The sequence below is a fragment of the Miniopterus natalensis genome, chromosome 2 (assembly GCF_054644295.1).
Source record: "Miniopterus natalensis isolate mMinNat1 chromosome 2, mMinNat1.hap1, whole genome shotgun sequence".
Taxonomy (NCBI): Eukaryota; Metazoa; Chordata; class Mammalia; order Chiroptera; family Miniopteridae; genus Miniopterus; species Miniopterus natalensis.
Window position 1 is genome coordinate 152,143,753 of NC_142082.1, and position 18,506 is coordinate 152,162,258.

General features: G+C 37.7%; 1 protein-coding gene across 1 annotated transcript in view; it reads left to right on the forward strand.

Moving 5' to 3' along the window:
- Positions 1-18,506, forward strand: part of AMN1 (antagonist of mitotic exit network 1 homolog) — a 45,748-nt gene extending 27,242 nt beyond the window's left edge. The window contains exon 7 of the mRNA XM_016199084.2: positions 18,098-18,506. Coding sequence (XP_016054570.1) covers positions 18,098-18,171 — 74 coding nt within the window. The 3' untranslated portion in view covers positions 18,172-18,506. The remainder of the gene's footprint in view (positions 1-18,097) is intronic.

The window sequence follows — 18,506 nt, forward strand, 5'->3', positions numbered from 1 at the left end:
ATCTGGCAATACACTTTCAGTCTCTTTAGTTTTCCTAACCTACCCGGGTTGCTTTTGTCAGGGCCCAAGACAGGCCACCCCAAAATATCCACTATGGCATACTAATTACTTTAAGGTCACTTGATAAGCATCCAGTGCCAGAGGGCACCTTGAGCCTCCCTTTTCTCCTGAGTGGACGAAATAATCTCCCATGTGAAAGGTGTCCTCCCTGCTTCAGGAGGGCTGAAAGAGGCAACCTTATCACTAGAGCTGAGATCCAGAGTCAGAGCTTCTATAGACACTTTATTAATTTACTACTTAAACCCAAACTTTGTTTAGATTCCTCACTAATGAATACCCAAGCCTTGCTTAGATTCCTTCCTAATGAGCACTAACTTTTTTGTCCTGTCAATTCTTTACAAATTATTGTTTGTTTATCTAAAAAGTATTAAAAGGTGCTTGGCTCAGTCATTTCTTCGAGCCTCATTTTATGATCTGAGTATTGTAATTCTCTACTGAGCACATATTAAATTGGTTTTTCTCCTTTAATCTACTCTTGTGTCACTTTTATTTTATTACTAGTCCAGCCATAAAAACTATAAAAGTTTACAGGGAGAATTCTCCCCCTCTCTGACACTTTCATGAGCAAAATATAAGGCAACCTCATGCCAGCCCATATCTGCACACAGGAAACACACTTCAGACAATGAGAGCGCAGGTATTTCCCAAATTCAGCCTTCTCTTTAGCTTCATGGACTCTTGCCATAGCCTTTTGTCCTTTAGTTTTATTAGGTGTGGGTCTGATACTAGTGCACTCTGTCCCCAAAGCTCCAAGGGACATACTAGTAGTGTACTGTGTGCCCCACGGTGTCCACCTGATCTCCTTAGAGCCCCTTCTCACTAGGCTTGAGGGGAAGAGCAAGCGCCTCCAGCCCTCTTTCTAGAACTCAAATCACAGCTCTTTAAAGAAATCCTTTCTTCCATTTACAACTCCCCATCCCTTCCCACTTTAACACTTTTATATCTTTGAATGGATGAGGCACCATGAATTCCAAAATCAGTTTTCAGCCAAACATTTGCAAGTCATATATAGATGGTCTGGTAACTCATTTCGGAATGAGAGAGTAGCTGGTAGCTCTAGTCCTGAAACATTAGCTGAAATAGTTCTATTTTAATGTTCTGTTATATTTGTCACAGGACACTTGGCTACACAACATGTTATAAAATAAACTTCTGCTAATTTTACCATGATTATCTTTCTGGTTACCATTTGGAAATAATTAAATTGGTATTTTCCCTCTACTTTCAATAGAAGTTAAATTAGAAAAAATGTATACAGCCAACCAAGAAAACTTATCCTTAGGCAAACTGCTTAAAGCAATTATGGGAGACCTTAATGGGTAATGAAATCTTTAGAAGGTACAACCAAAAACTTATTTGAGTACAACAAGAACAATATTAAAATGCTTAAATGTGCCTGTATTAATATATAAATGATAGACAAATACCAATTTTCAAGTCTGGAAAATATGTTGCAGTGATTAATCTGATTTTTAAACCAGGGATCTTTTGAGGTAAATTACATAATTAGTGAGATCACTGGTAGCCAAAGATATATTATCCATTGGTGAATTCAAGAGAAATGCCTAGCTAGTGTGATTCCAGACATTAGGAAATCTTTGTTCCTCATACACATAATGACTCCAAATACCGAATTTACCAACTAAACTTTAAGATCCTAAAGGACAGGGATTATGCCATGTAGTTCTTTCTTTTTTATTTTTTTAATTGAATTTATTGGGATGACATTGATTAATAAAATTATATAGGTTTCAGGTGTACAGTTCTATAATATATCATCTGTATATTGTATTGTGTGTTCACCACCCCAAGTCAGGTCTCCTTCCATCACCATTTATCCCCTCTTTACCCTCTCCTACCTCCACCAATTATTTTCTTATTTTTTTGTCTTCCATATCTAGCACAGTGTTATACATACAGATACTTAATAAATATGTATAATTCTAGATTTAAAAAGTAAAATTAATTATACTATACAATATAGCTACTTTATTGAGACATTAAAATGGAAATTTCAACAAAATACAATAGGTATAAAATTCAAAAATGAGAGAAATGCCAGAGATGCCAATTTTCAAAAGAAATATCTGAGAACCTATTTCACAGCCTTAGAAACCCATCATCCATAAAGGTTTTAAGGGGTTAAAATGATGAGTGTTAAGGAAGAATTTTGGTTGCAACAGCATGGATGGACCTAGAGAGCATTATGCTAAGTGAAATAAGAGAGTCACAGGAAGACAAGTACCATATGATTTCACTTATATATAGAATCTAATGAACAAAATGAACTATCAAGCAAAATAGAGACAGACCCATAGAGAGCAGGCTGACAGCTATCAGGGGAGGGTTTGGGGGGTTGGAGGGTGGTGGAAGGATTGAGAAAAAAATTTTTTTAAATTAAAGAAAAAAAAAGTTGGGATAAGGACTTCTTTGGAGAGTACTATTTGACCTTTTACCTAGAGCCCAATAAGAGGAGTTTCAGCAGAAGTAATAGGGCCTGATAGGCGCCCTTTGCACAGGTAGCTGTTGATACTAGGGGTGAAGGAAAGGCTGCTGCTGCATTAAAATCAGCGTGCGCTCCCAGAATCTGAGGGTGCATGAATGTTGCTCATAGCCAGGTGTGGGTATGGTGGGACGAAGGGCCATCCTACAGGGATGGGTGCAGAGGGGGGATTGGATATTTTGCAACTAAAATGTGGTTGGACATTTTATAGTAGGGATGATGAGAAAGTCATAGTATTACCTAAGGGTTCATCCAGAGCAGGGGAAGAATGACTCCTCAATGAATAGAGACAAAAAAAGACAAAAAATGGAGTTTATGTCAACCTTGTACCTTAAGAGCCATACTTGTTCAGCATACACATCAAAACAGCATTATTGGAAAATGCCATATTTTTAGAAATATTTTAAATCACAAATAAAATGATAATTATTATTACAAAAATAAAAATACCAGAAAAATATCAGCAGAGCCATTCCCATGCCTGTGGTCAATTAAAGATTACTTCCCTTTCTACAGAAATATAAAAGACTTTTAAATATTCTGATTTATTCAGATGTCATAACACTTGAAAACATAATATAGTACAAAAACCTAAACTGATTCCTAATACTAATAGACCTACCTAGCCATTTCCTATTTCAAGGAATTATTTATTCAGTAGACTTCTGAATTAATGTGTTTAGAAACTTGATCAACTAGAGCTATTTGCTTATAATCTCTAGACTATCTGTGGAATTATTAGATTATTCCATCTATAATATTATATAACACTCTTGATAAACATTAGTCAAATTATGAACATATAGTTTATTTTCTTGGAGCTGAATACCTACCATTTCTTCCTAAGTTTAGGGAATTTTGTGACTGTATAGTTCAGTCCTTTTGGTATTACAATGGAAGGAGTGACCATCTAACCTGTGTCTCACCCCCTTCAACTCAGGATCACCAAGGGAACTATTGCCTAAGCCATACCTCCTTATAAACATGCTAACGGTACTTGCCAATGGAAAGGGTCTGCTTAGATTGCTTATTTAAATAGACCTGGAATTTATGACTTGATGGGGCATGGCAGCCTGGCGAATTTACATAGACTCTTTTCTATCTATGTAACTACCAGACTCTATAAAAAGAGTCCCAAACCAGAACCAGCTTCCTCCAAGAGCAATGGTTCACACACACTGTTGAACAGCTATATTCATCTGAAAGCAAAATATGTCCCATGGTTTATTCTTTGTAAGGAACCATGTTGATTTATGTGTGCATGTTAAAAGCATATATTTCTCCTTCCCTCTAGTATTTTTATTTTATCTTCTCTCCAAAAGATACATGCTAGAAATGTAATTCATGAAGACTCTTAGATTTTGTATTCCCACTTTGTTTCAGAACAAATTCTATTGGTTTTTCCTTGTAATTTTGTATTGGTGATGGGATAAAACAACTACTTATACTTTTTCGTGATTGAGATAATACTTTATGGCAACATTTTTCAAATGGATCACAAGACCCATTTACACTCTTAAAAACTGAGGATCTCAAAGAGTTTTTGTTTATGTGGGTTATATTATTAAATTAAAAATTAAAGCTGCCCAGCTAGTGTAGCTCAGTGGGTGAGCATTGACCCATGAACTAGGAGATCACAATTCGATTCCCAGTCAGGGCACATACCTGGGTTGTGGGCTCAATCCCCAGTAGGGGGCTTGCAGGAAGCAGCCTATTGATGATTCTCTCTCATCATTGATGTTTCTATCTCTCTCCCCCTCTTCCTTCCTCTCCCTGAAATCAATAAAAACATATTTTTTTAAAAAAATTAAAGCCGACCTCTGGCCAGTGTGGCTTAGTTGGTTGGGCATTGTCCTGTACACCAAAAGGTTGCTGGTTCAGTTCCTGGTCAGGGCACATATCCAGGTTTCAGTCTCATCCCTGGTAGCGGGTGTACAGGAGGCAGCCAGTCAATGGTCCACTCTCACATTCTCTCTCCCTTCCTCTCTCTCAAAAAATCAATAAAAAAAAATATATCTTTTATAAATATATGTTTATTGATTTCAGAGAGTGGAAGGGAGAGAGAGAGTTGAAACATCAGTGATGAGAGAGTCGTCATTGATTGGCTGCCCTCCACTGGGGATGGAGCCCGCAACCCAGGCATGTGCCCTGACCAGGAATCGAACCTCAATCTCCTGGATCCTAGGTCGATGCTCAATCACTGAGCCATGTCCGGCTGGGCAATAAAAATATTTTTAAAAAATTAAAGCTGAGGCATTTTTAATAGATTTATTAATTTACATTTTAAAAATAGTAAACCTATTACATGAAAAAGAGAGTATTTTTATTCAAATCACTTTTCCGACCATTGTGGATATGCTTCTTTGATATTACCCCTAACTCAGCAAGTGGTAATTTCTTTTTCTTTTTTTTTTCTTTTTTATTGTTGACACTATTACAAGTGTCCCCATTTTTCCCCCTTTACCCACCCCCACCCAACTTCTGTAACCCCTTCCCTCTGGCCATCACCACACTGTTGTCTGTGTCTATGGGCTGTGCATATATGGTCTTTGGCTAATTCCTTTACCTTCTTTCATTCAGTTCCCCCCACCTCCCTCCCCTCTGACAGCTGTCAGTTTGTTCCATGTATCCATGCCTGCTTCTATTTTGTTTGTCAGTTTATTTTGTTCATTAGATGCCACATATTAGTGAGATCATGTGGTATTTGTCTTTCTCTGACTGGCTCATTTCACTGGCATAATAATCTCCATACATGCTGTCAGAAAAGGTAAGATTTCTTTCTTTTTTACAGCCACATAGTATTCCATTGTGTAAATGTACCACATCTTTTTTTTTTTTTTTTTTTTAAATATATCTTTATTGATTTCAGAGAGAGGAAAGGAGAGGGAGAGAGAGAAATAGAAACATCAATGATGAGAGAGTCATTGATCGAGCCCGCAACCCAGGCATGTGCCCTGACTGGGAATCAAACCCCGATCGCCTGGATCCTAGGTCGATGCTCAACCGCTGAGCCATGCCTGGCCGGGCACCACATCTTTTTAATCCACTCATCTACTGATCTGCACTTGGGCTGTTTCCAGATCTTGGCTATTGTAAATAATGCTACTATGAACATCAGGGCATATATATTCTTTCAAATTGATGTGTCAGGATTCTTAGGATATATTCCTAGGAGTGGAATCACTGGGTCAAACAGCAGATCCATTTTTAATTTTTTGAGGAGCCGTCATACTGTTTTCCACAGTGGCTGCACCAGTCTGCATTCCCACCAAGAGTGCACTAAGGTTCCCTTTTCTCTACATCCTTGCCAGCACTTGTTTGTTGATTTATAGATGGTAGCCATTCTAGCAGGTGTGAGGTGATATCTCATTGTGGTTTGAATTTGCATCTCTCTGATGATTAGTGATGTTGAGCATTTTTTCATATGTCTATGGATCATCTGTATATCTTCTTTGGATAAGTGTCTATTTAGGTCCTTTGCCATTTTTAATTGGATTGTTTGTCTTCCTGGTGTTAAGTTGTGTAAGTTCTTTATATATTTTGGAAATTAACCCCTTATTAGATGTATCATTGGCAAATGTGTTCCCCCATACAGTAGGTTCCCTTTTCATTTTGTTGGTGGTTTCTTTTGCTGATGTAGTCCTATTTGTTTATATTTTCCTTAGTTTCCCTTGCCCTAGGAAACATATCTGCAAAAATATTGCTATGAAAGATGTCTGAGATTTTACTGCCTATGGTTTCTTCTAGGATTTTTATGGTTTCACATCTTACATTTAAATCTTTTATCCACTTTGAGTTTACCCTTGTGTATGGTGCATGTACCTGTCCAATTTGTAAAATGAGCTTGGGAGTCTTCCCTCCTCTTGAATTTTTTGGAATAGTTTGAGAAGGATAGGTGTTAGTTCTTCTTTGAATGCTTGTTAAAGTTCAACTGTGAAGCCATCAGTCTAGGACTTTTATTTGCTGGGAGTTTTTTTTATTAATGCTTCAATTTCACTAATTGTAATCTGTCTTTTCCAGATTCTCTGATTCTTCCTGATTCTGTTTTGGAAGATTGTATTTTTCTAGGAGTTTCTCCATTTCTTCCAATTTTTTGGCATATAGTTGTTTGTAATATTTTCTTAAAATCTTTTGTATTTCTTTGGTATCAGTTGTTACTTCTCCTTCATTTCTGATTTTATTTATTTAGGCCCTCTCTCTTTTTTTCTTGATGAGTCTGGTTTAAGGTTTGTCAATCTTGTTTATCTTGGTTTTATTGATCTTTTGTATAGTTTTTTAGACTCTATTTTGTTTATTTCTGCTCATATCTTTATTATTTTCTTCCTTCTACTCACTTTAGGCTTTGTTTGTTGTTTTTTCCAGTTCTTTTAAGTGTAAAGTTGGGTTGTATATTTGAGTTTTTTCTTGTTTTCTGAGGTAGGCCTTTAATGCTACAAATTTCTCTCTGTGGACTGCATTTGCTGTGTCCTATAGATTTGGGATTGTTGTGTTCTCATTTTCATTTGTTTCAAGGTAACTTTTGATTTCTTCCTTGATCTCAGTGTTAACCCACTCATTGTTTAATACCATGTTATTTATCCTCCATGACTGTGTGTGTTTTTCAGTTTTTTTCTTATGGTTGATTTCTAATTTCATACCATTATGGTCAGAGAAGATGCTTGATATGATTTTAATCTTCTTAATTTTATTGAGATTTGTTTCGTGTTCTAACCTGTGGTTTATCTTAGGAAATGTTCCATGTGCTTGGAAAGAATATAATTCTGCTGCTTTAGAGTGAACTGCTCTGAAGACATCAACTAAATCCATCCGATCTAGTGTGTCATCTAAAGCCACCTTTTTCTTGTTGATTTTCTGTCTGGAAGATCTACCGCTGATGTCAATGAGGTGTTAAAAGCCCCTACTATTACTATATTACTGTCAGTCTCTCTTTTTATGTCCATCAAGATTTGCTTTACATATTTAGGTGCTCCTATGTTTGGTGCATAAATGTTTACCAGAGTTATATCCTCTTGTTGGATTGCTCTTTTATCATTATGTACTGTCCTTCTTTGTCTGTTTTATAGGCATTGTTTTAAAGTCTATTTTGTCGCCCAGCCAGTGTGGCTCAGCGGTTGAGCATTGACCTATGATCCAGGAAATTGTTGTTCGATTCCTGGTCAGGGCACATGCCCTGGTTGCAGGCTCGATCCCCAGTAGGGGGCATGCAAGAGGCAGCCAATCAGTGACTCTGTCATCATTGATGTTTCTATCTCTCCTCCTTTCCTCTCTCTGAAATCAATAAAGACATATTTTAAAAATAAATTAAAAAATAGTCTATTTTGTCTGAAATAAGTATTGCTACCCTAGCTTTTTTTTTTCATTTTCATTTGCATGAAATAATTTTTCCACCCCTTTACTTTTAGTCTGTGCATATCTTTCATTCTGAGGTAGGTCTCTTGTAGACAGCACATATAGGAGTCTTGCTTGTTTATACATTCAGCTACCCTATGTCTTTGATTGGAGCATTTAAGCCATTTATATTTAAAGTGATTATTGATAAGCATGCATTTATTGCCATTTTATTCATTAAACCCTGTTCCTCTGTTTGTTTGTTTGCTTGTTTTCTTTTTCTTCTTGTTCCTCTTCTTTCTTCCTCTTCTTCTTCTTCTTCTTCTTCCTCTTCTTGCTCCTCTTCTCTCTTCCTCTTCTTTTTGCTCCTCTTCTCTCTTCCTCTTATTCTTGCTCCTCTTCTCTCCTCCTCTTCTTCTTGTTCCTCTTCTCTCTTCCTCTTCTTGCTCCTCTTCTCTCTTCCTCTTCTTGTTCCTCTTCTCTCTTCCTCTTCTTCTTGCTCCTCTTCTCTCTTCCTCTTCTTGTTCCTCTTCTCTCTTCCTCTTCTTTTTGCTCCTCTTCTCTCTTCCTCTTCTTCTTGCTCCTCTTCTCTCTTCCTCTTCTTCTTGCTCCTCTTCTTGTTCCTCTTCTTTCTTCCTCTTCTTCTTCTTCTTCTTCTTCCTCTTCTTGCTCCTCTTCTCTCCTCCTCTTCTTCTTGTTCCTCTTCTTCCTCTTCTTGCTCCTCTTCTCTCTTCCTCTTCTTGTTCCTCTTCTCCTTGTTCCTCTTCTCTCTTCCTCTTCTTGCTCCTCTTCTCTCTCCCTCTTCTTGTTCCTCTTCTCTCTTCCTCTTCTTCTTGCTCCTCTTCTCTCCTCCTCTTCTTGTTCCTCTTCTCTCTTCCTCTTCTTGTTCCTCTTCTCCTTGTTCCTCTTCTCTCTTCCTCTTCTTGCTCCTCTTCTCTCTTCCTCTTCTTGTTCCTCTTCTCTCTTCCTCTTCTTCTTGCTCCTCTTCTCTCTTCCTCTTCTTGTTCCTCTTCTCTCTTCCTCTTCTTTTTGCTCCTCTTCTCTCTTCCTCTTCTTCTTGCTCCTCTTCTCTCTTCCTCTTCTTCTTGCTCCTCTTCTTGTTCCTCTTCTCTCTTCCTCTTCTTTTTGCTCCTCTTCTCTCTTCCTCTTCTTCTTGCTCCTCTTCTCTCTTCCTCTTCTTCTTGTTCCTCTTCTTCCTCTTCTTGCTCCTCTCCTCTCTTCCTCTTCTGTTCCTCTTCTCCTTGTTCCTCTTCTCTCTTCCTCTTCTTGCTCCTCTTCTCTCTTCCTCTTCTTGTTCCTCTTCTCTCTTCCTCTTCTTCTTGCTCCTCTTCTCTCTTCCTCTTCTTGTTCCTCTTCTCTCTTCCTCTTCTTTTTGCTCCTCTTCTCTCTTCCTCTTCTTTTTGCTCCTCTTCTCTCTTCCTCTTCTTCTTGCTCCTCTTCTTGTTCCTCTTCTCTCTTCCTCTTCTTTTTGCTCCTCTTCTCTCTTCCTCTTCTTCTTGCTCCTCTTCTCTCTTCCTCTTCTTCTTGCTCCTCTTCTTGTTCCTCTTCTCTTTTCCTCTTCTTCTTGCTCCTCTTCTCTCTTCCTCTTCTTCTTGTTCCTCTTCTTCCTCTTCTTGCTCCTCTTCTCTCTTCCTCTTCTTGCTCCTCTTCTCTCTCCCTCTTCTTGTTCCTCTTCTCTCTTCCTCTTCTTCTTGCTCCTCTTCTCTCCTCCTCTTCTTGTTCCTCTTCGCTCTTCCTCTTCTTCTTGTTCCTCTTCTCTCTTCCCCTCTTGTTCCTCTTCTCTCTTCCTCTTCTTCTTGTTCCTCTTCTCTCTTCCCCTCTTGTTCCTCTTCTCTCTTCCTCTTCTTCTTGTTCCTCTTCTCTCTTCCCCTCTTGTTCCTCTTCTCTCTTCCTCTTCTTCTTGTTCCTCTTCTCTCTTCCCCTCTTGTTCCTCTCCTTGTTCCTCTTCTTCTTGTTCCTCTTCTTTCTTCCTCTTGTTCCTCTTCTCCTTCCTCTTCTCCTCCCTCCTCCTCCTCCTCACAGACCCTTTAACACTTCTGGTTTGGTGGTGATGAAATCTTTTTGTTTTTTCTTGTCTAGGTTAGCGATTTCTCCTTCAATTTTAAATGATAGCTTTTCTTATATTTAAAATAAATAAATAAATAAAAAATAAATGATAGCTTTTCTGGGTAAAGTAGTCTTGGTTTTTAGGTCCTTGCTTTTCATCACTTTGAATATTTCATGCCAATCCCTTCTGGCCTGAACTGTTTCTGTTGAAAAATCAGTCTTATGGGAGCTCCCTTGTAGATAATTAACTGCTTTTCTCTTGCTGCTTTTAAGATTCTGTCTTTACCTTTAACCTTTGCCATTTTAATTATGATGTGTCTTGGTGTGGGCCTCTTTGGGTTCATTTTGTTTGGGACTCTGATCTTCCTGGACTTAGGTGTCTCTTTCACTAGGTTAGGAAAGTTTTCAGTCATTGTTTCTTCAAATAGGTTCTTAATCTCTTGCCCTCTTCTTCTTCTGCAACCCCTATGATGTGGATGTTATTACACTTCGTGTTGACCCAAAGTTCCCATAAACTATTTTCATTCTTTTTTTCTACCTTGTCTTCCAAATTGCTGAATCAGTCCTCTGCTTTGTCCAACATACTTTTTATTCCTTCCAGTGTATTCTTGAGGCCAGATATTGTATTCTTCATTTCTGACTGTTTTTTTTTCATGGTTTCTATGTCCTTTTTCATGTGTTTGTAGTTCTCACTAAGTTTCTTGAGCATCCTTATAAATATTACTTTGAACTCTATTTCTTTTAAAAAAAAAATCTTTATTGATTTCAGAGAGAGGAAAGGAGAGGGAGAGAGAGAGAGAAATATCAATGATGAGTCATTGATTGGCTGCCTCCTGGATGCCACCGACTGGGGATCGAGACTGCAGCCCGGGCGTGTGCCCTGACCAGGAATCAAACCCTGATCGCCTGGATCCTAGGTCGATGCTCAACCACTGAGCCACGCCCGGCTGGGCTGAACTCTATTTCTGATAAATAGAGTTTATTTAGCATTTAGCACTTCTAGAGATTCCTCCTGTTCTTTCATTTGGGGCCTGTTTCTGTGTCTCCCCATTTTGGCTGCCTCTTTATGTTTGCTTCTATGTGTTAGATATATCTGCTATGACTCCCAGTCTTTGTGAGGTGGCCTTATGTGGTAGATGCCCTGTGGGATCCAATGGTACATTCTACTTGATTTCTTGAGCTGGGTGCTCTAGGAGTGCCCCTTGTGTGTGTGATGTGGGTCCTCCTGTTGTAATTGAGTCTTGATTGCTGCTGGCCTGTTTGTGCTTGGGACCCATCCTCAGGCTACCTGACTGTGAGGCTCAACCCCAACCACAGCATGCGAGCTGCTGTGCAGGTGCTAACCCACACTGCACACTGCACAGTGATCAGTAATCTAGTTCATTCTGGCTGTGTGGCAGATTCAAATGCATGCGGTTAGGCGCACTGGTCTGGAACTGGGCTCAGATTTGCTTCACAGCCTGTACAGCAATGTGCAGTGAGACTCCTGAGCTGCATCCCACCCTCATGTCACTCCAGATTATCTTAATGCACCACCACTGTTTTTCAGGGAAGAGTGGACTCCCAGAGCCTCAACGTTGGCTTAATTTAAACTTTCACACCAACATTTTACTGCCCTCATCTGGCTCTGACTCCTGGGCCACATAAGCATGGCATATCAGAGTGCTGCAAGTGGTAATTTTTTAAAGGTTAGTTGCAGCGTGGAAGTAGAAAATATACCAATGAAATTTTTATATAGTTACATTACAGTGCATTGATCTGTCTTGAATTTTGAATGGATCTTTTACCCATATATGATTTTGTAACATCATGCCTGGGCAGTTTGGAAAATATAGTTTCTCTGAATAATATGGATATTTCAATGTCAACACATTTAATTATTTTTTAAAATCACATTTGTTAATATCACCACTGATCTCATCACAAAGGTACCAGATAGCTCTGAAGATCACAATGATAGCTACAAATTTTCCAAAATTCACTTGAAAGGTAAAATTTTCTCATTGGCCACAAACTCTATAATTTAGTGTTTGTTTGTTTATTTTTTTGAAGTGACAGGCTTATTTTGCTAAGTATCCAAGTCTGAATAACCTTAGGTTATCAGATATTCTTTAAGTCAAATAAAGTGACTAGTTCAGCTCACACTTCTGAAAGGATCTTGCACTGTGGGATCTCCATATCGTATTTTGAGAAACATTGCTATACAGTAAAGAAACATTATCAGTCAACTTCAGCATTTGTAGCAAGAACACAATATCCCTTTTAAATAATTTCTTATATTTTCATGTGGTTGATGAAGTAGTGGAAGCAGACATTGAAATGGCAGGAGTTCAAAATAGTTTGAATAGAATAACAATATTTTTGACCTGGAAGGTAACCTAGTTCAGCATTTACCACCTGTATTACTGTTATATAAATGAGCTAAAGATGGCTTGTATATTTTGGCCCTATATTGTTTACTTTTTCACAGCAGACTGGTACTATTAGCTCAAAAGCCCTCTGGCACCAAACTCAAATTTTTAGTCATACAGTTGCTTCAAATAAAACCTAAATAAGCAGATTTTAAATCTATTTATTTAGAGCCTACCTGCTTTGCATACCCTGAAAAACCGTACTCAACATTACTACCTATAGATAAGATAAACCCAGGTCTATAAAAGACCCCAAGCCACTCTTGACCTAGGGGCTCTCTAACTGAGAGACTCCTTATTTTGCTGCCCAGCAACATCATGACACATAAACCCCGTCCTCAGTCCTATGGGAGTTCCCTTACCCTACTCCCCTACTCCTCTTCTGAGAGTGTTCCCCCATACCAAGCATGCATACACACACACACACACACACACACACACACACACACACACACCCCACCCCCCCCTTTGGAGCATCTCTTGTGAGGGACTCTGCTTGCAAACATATCAAAGAGTGACCCAAATGAAGCTTGCTGTGTCCTACTGCCGCCTTGTGGTCATATATTTTTCCTCAATCTACCTCCAAATCCCTTGAATTCACTAAACTACACAGTACATGGTATGGTGTTCTAGAAGACACCAGAGGTATAGCATAAAACAAAAAATGTTTACATTTCAAAAAAGTTTGGAAAATGTAACAACACTATAATAAATATTAATTTATCAAAGGTTCTGAAAAATATTATAGCTAAGAAACTTAAATTTCTTTATCTGGGCATTTCTCAAAATTATTTTAGTACAGAATACAATGTATATTATTTTTCTGATCCCTGATTTCACAGAATAAGAAAGTGAAATACTGAAATGTTTCTTGCCCATTGTGACACAGATTTTAATAATAGTGCCAATACTAAAACTAAAATCTCAAGATGTAGTGAAATGAGCCCCTATCCCGTTTCCTGCCATCTCTCTAAACACTGAATAGCTTATCTTTTATGGATCTCAACTTTCCCTTATGTATAACTGTCAGTCAGTCATACAGTTGGGGGACCTGATAAAAATGCAAGAGTTTATACCCAGTGGTTTTTGTTGATAAAGTTTCTTAAAGAGAAAAAGCTGGAGTTTTTTAACTACCCAGATCATCTCTCCTCTTCCCCTTTTGCTACCATCATTGAATGAAAATAAAGTGCGCTAATATATTCATTTTATATTTAATTTTTAATTTTTTTCTCCAATGAAAAATGTTTTGGCTTTTTTTCGCCTGAAAATTGAGAGTTCTTTCTTCTTTCATGACACCTTATATAACATGCCCCCCACCCACCTTTTTTGGATTTATTCTTAAATATTTTATTTCCTCTGATAATATTTTTTAACATGTTTCCTCTTGTTTATGTATTCATGTGATTGCTCATATATGACTATAAGACAATACAATTGATATTTTAAAAAGAATGTATGTATGTACGTATGTTTGTACAGTTCTAATATTATGTTACCCTCACAACAACCTGACCCCCAAATTGGCAGTGCCCACTATAGTTACCCATCAGATTTCCTGAATTAACAGGTTTATCTTCTCTATTATATTTCTAAACATTTATAAAATTTTCTAACCTTACAGTCAGATTATAAAGAAAACACATTATAAATTAGATTTTAAAACTGTTAGAAGTGCTCAGGGTTTTTTCTGCAGAAGAGACAAAAACTAAACTACTATTTTAAAATATTGTAAATCATAAGAAGCAGTAAAATAATTTTTAAACTTATTAAGTTTTAATTATCTCTGCAGTGATTATCACTAAGTTCAACTCATATACTTTTGTTAATTTCCTACAATGTACATGCATTTCAGTTTCTCATAACTTTCTAGACATGTTTCACAGCTCTCACAGGCACTGAGGTGTAGATTTTAGAATGGCAATTAAGCAACTAGACTGTGCCAGAGTCCTTATGTTTACACTGAGAGGCAGAAACCCAACAGGAAATCTGCTGCTTTGAATTGACTGGAATTTTAGTGATGTCTGAGGATTTGTTTCAGCCTGGTTACTTTACAAGCAAGTTCTTTACATAGATTCCTAGATGATAACATTGTCAAGATTTGCCACAAACAGCCAAAACAAAACTATTTTAAGACCCAAGTAGTTTGCTTCAGTTTCTCTGTAATTAAGCTGAGCGCTTGCTTAAAGGACAACTCTTTTTTTATTTTTTATTTTTCATTTTCTAAATCCTATATTATTCCATTACCTCATCCTTATTTATTCATTTGTTACTAACCCAGCACAACAGAACTGCTTTATGAAGCATTAGAACTCTGATCATTGTTTGTGAGACAGATCATTGCTTGTGGGTTCCATTCCTGGTCAGGGCACACACCTAGGTTGTGGGTTCGATCCCTGGTTGGGACATGTATGGGAGGCAACCAGTTGATGTTTCTCACATCAATGTTTCTCTCTCTGTCCCTTCTTCTCTCTCTAAAAATCAATAAAAACATATCCTTGGGTGAGGATTTAAAAAAGAATAGAATTGGAAGTTAAAACCTAAGTCACCTGATCCACAATTCTTTCCCTAAAAGAGCAATTTTTTAAGCCCTACAGTTTTGTCCCTATATTACAATAAACTCACTTGCATTGATTATTCCTGCTAGTCAAACTCACAGTCCTAAATACTCTACATTTTCATGGGGAAAAGCTGCTTGAGGAGAGTGAGTGATGTAATACTGCCATCTAGCATCAAAAATTTTAAATTACATGAAAATATATCATGTTTACTATTGGAGGGAAAGTATCGTCCTATTTATGTTTAATAATAAATTCCTACAGAAGAGTGACATAGAGTCAGAAAGCAAATATTTATATGTAATGTTTGATAACATATTCATAACTAGTAAAAATGCCAAAGCAATCCTAGAAACACCAGCTACAATGAAATTCTTTTCCAATTTGTTCTTTTTCAAAATTGTATTGGTTCTTCTGGGTCAGTAGAATTCCCATGTAAATATTAGGATCATGTTGTTAATTTCTTTTTTTTAAAGGGGGATTTTGGTAGGGATTGCATTGAATCTGTAGATTTGGGGAGTATTGCCATCTTAATATTAAGTCTTCTGTGTATGAACATGGATGTTTTTTCATTTATTTAGATCTAATTCCTTTCAACAGTGTTTTATAGTTTTCAGAGTATAAGTTTTTCACTTATCACATTTATTCCTAAGTAATTTTTCTTTTTGATAATATAAATGGAATTATTTTCTTAATTTCATTTTTGGTTTGTTCAGTGCTGGTGTACAGAAACACATTTGATTTTTGTATATTGATCTTCTACCCTGCAACCTTGTTTATTATTTCTAGTTTTGTAGAGGATTCCTCAGGATATTTTATACACGCTGTTACACAATCCAAGAATATAGTTTTACTTCTTCCTTCCCAACATGAATGCCTCTGATTTCTTTTTCTTCCCTAATTTCCATAGAGGTGGTAAGAGCGGAAGTCCTTGTCTTGTTCCTCTTCTCAGGGGGAAGACGTTTAGTGTTTCACCATTAAGTATGATACTGGCTGTGGGTTTCTCATAGGTGCCCTTTACCAGGTTGAGGAAGTTCCCTTCTTTCCCTAGTTTGTTGATTAGTTTTATCACGCGTATTGGATTTTTCAAATGCTTTTTCTGTGTCTATTGAGATGACCATGTGATTTTTGTCCTTTATTCTATTGATATGCTATATGTCATAGGCAGGTAGTGCCCCTACCCAGAGATGTCCATGTTCTAATGCCCAGAACCTATGTGTATGGTATGCTATATAAGGTTGCAGATGGAATTTAAAAGTTGCTTATCAAAGTTGACCTTAAAATAGGGAAATTGCCTGGCTAGGCATGGCTCAGTGGTTGAGCATCGACCTAGGATCCAGGAGATTGTGGTTTGATTCCCGGTCAGGGCATATGCCCAGGTTGCAGGATCAATCCCCAGTTGGGGGTGTGTGGGAGGCAGCCGATCAATGACTCTCTCATCATTGATGTTTCTGTCTCTCTCCCTCTCCCCTTCCTCTTTCTGAAATCTGAAATCAATAAAGATATATTAAAAATAATAATAAGGAAATTATCCCTGAGTATCCAGGTAAGCCTAATGTAATCATAAGACTCATTAAAAGTATAGGAGGGAGGCAGAAGTAGGAGAATCACAGAGAAGAGAGCTGTCAATGCTGTTCACTGAATATGGCAAAATGCAAGGAATGTGGTGGCCTCTAGAAGCTGGGAAAGTCAAGACAATGGATTCTCCCCTAGAGCTTCCAAAAAGAAATGTTGGTCTGCTAAAACCTGACGTTAGCCCAATGAGACCCATTTTGGAATTCTGATCTCCAAAACCCTCTGATAAATTTATGTTGTTTTAAGCCATTAAGATTGTGGTAAATTATTACAACAGCGATAGGAAACTAATACAGTGTATTAAATGAATTGATTTTCAGCTGTTAAACCAGTCTTGCATTTCTGAAATAAGTTCCAGTAGATCATGGCATATAGTCCTTTTTATATGTTGCTAGATCTGGTTTGCTAGTTTTTGTTGAGGATTTTTGAGTACATATTCGTAAGAGGTGGGTGTAGTGTCTTTGTCTGGCTTTGGTGTCAGGGTAATCCTGGCCTCAGAATGAGTTGGGAAGTGTTATTTTCTCTTCTATTAGTATAGCCACTCTAGCTTTGTTATAGTTGCTGTTTATGTGATACATCTGTCCATTCTTTTACTTTCAACCTATTAGAAACCTGTCTTTACTCTAGATTTCCTATATAATAAATTTCAAGTTGTCCTGTTCTAGTAACTGCTCCCTCCCCTAACCTTTTTGGACATGTTGCAGCTTGCCAAGGTGCTTTACCATACCTGTGGGCTTTCTTTAATCCTGCTCATCCTTTGAAAATAGTTGCTTCATTAAACCCTGTTCAGACACCCCACTTTAGTGTGTCATCTATTTCCTGCCAGGAGCCTAAGAAAGACTATACTACAAGGTAATAATGAAATTGCACCAGTATTCTCCGGTTGGTGAAATTACAGGAAAAACAATATATGCCTGATTTTTTTTTTAATGTATCTTTTATTGATTTTAGAGAGAAGAAAGGAGAGAGAGAGAGAGAAACATCAGTGATAAGAGAGTCATCAATTGGCTGCCTCCTGCACGCCCCTGACTGGGGGTTGAGCCCGCAACCCGGGCATGTGCCCTGACCGGGAATCAAACCACGATCTCCTGGATCCTAGATCGATGCTCAACAGCTGAGCCATGCCCGGCCAGACTATGCCTGATTTTTTAAAGTATTACCATAATATGTGCACTGCAGCTAATAATAGCAAGGGCTACCATTAATTAAATGTATTTTTAGTTGTATACTAGTCTTACATATCATCTCATTTAATCCTTTAAATAACCCTATGAGATATAATAGTTATCATCCTCAGACACATGAAATATCTCTGATTATTGTGAATTAATGTATTTTCTTTTTTGAAATGAATGTTGTTTCTTTTCTTTCTTTTTTAAAAATACATCTTTGTTGATTTCAGAGAGAGGAAGGGAGAGGGAGAGAGAGAGAAACATCAATGATGAGAGTCATTGATCGGCTGCCTTCTGCACGCCCCATACTGGGGATCGAGCCCGCAACCTGGGCATGTGCCCTCACCGGGAATCAAACTGCTATCTTCTGAATCCTAGGTCAGTGCTCAACCGCTGAGCCATGCCTGGCTGGGCGAATTAATGTATTTTCAATCTTTTCTTTTGTAGATCATTCACGAGAAGTCTTGGAGCAATTAGTAGGCCCAAACAAATTAAAGCAAGTGACATGGACTGCTTATTGATGCTTATCAAAGCTATGCTCTTCATACTACCAGGAAAGGATGGTCTTGGAGATGGGCTTTCCAACATGTAATATGGTTTGTGATTTACCAGGCTTTTAAATACTTTCATAGTGCTATTATTCTGTTTGTTTGGTACGTCCTTGTTTTTGAATGGTAATCTTAGCATGCCTTCCAGTGGATTGGCAGGGGAGGGGGAGGGTATTGTGTTTGTTTCTTAACAAAGATTTTAAATTACCTGTTTTCCCTGGAGATTTCCTTTTCCTACATAGATATTTGAGCTGTTGTAAAAGACATGTACCAATATGGATAAATTCTAAGTAAAGTTATTTCTAAAA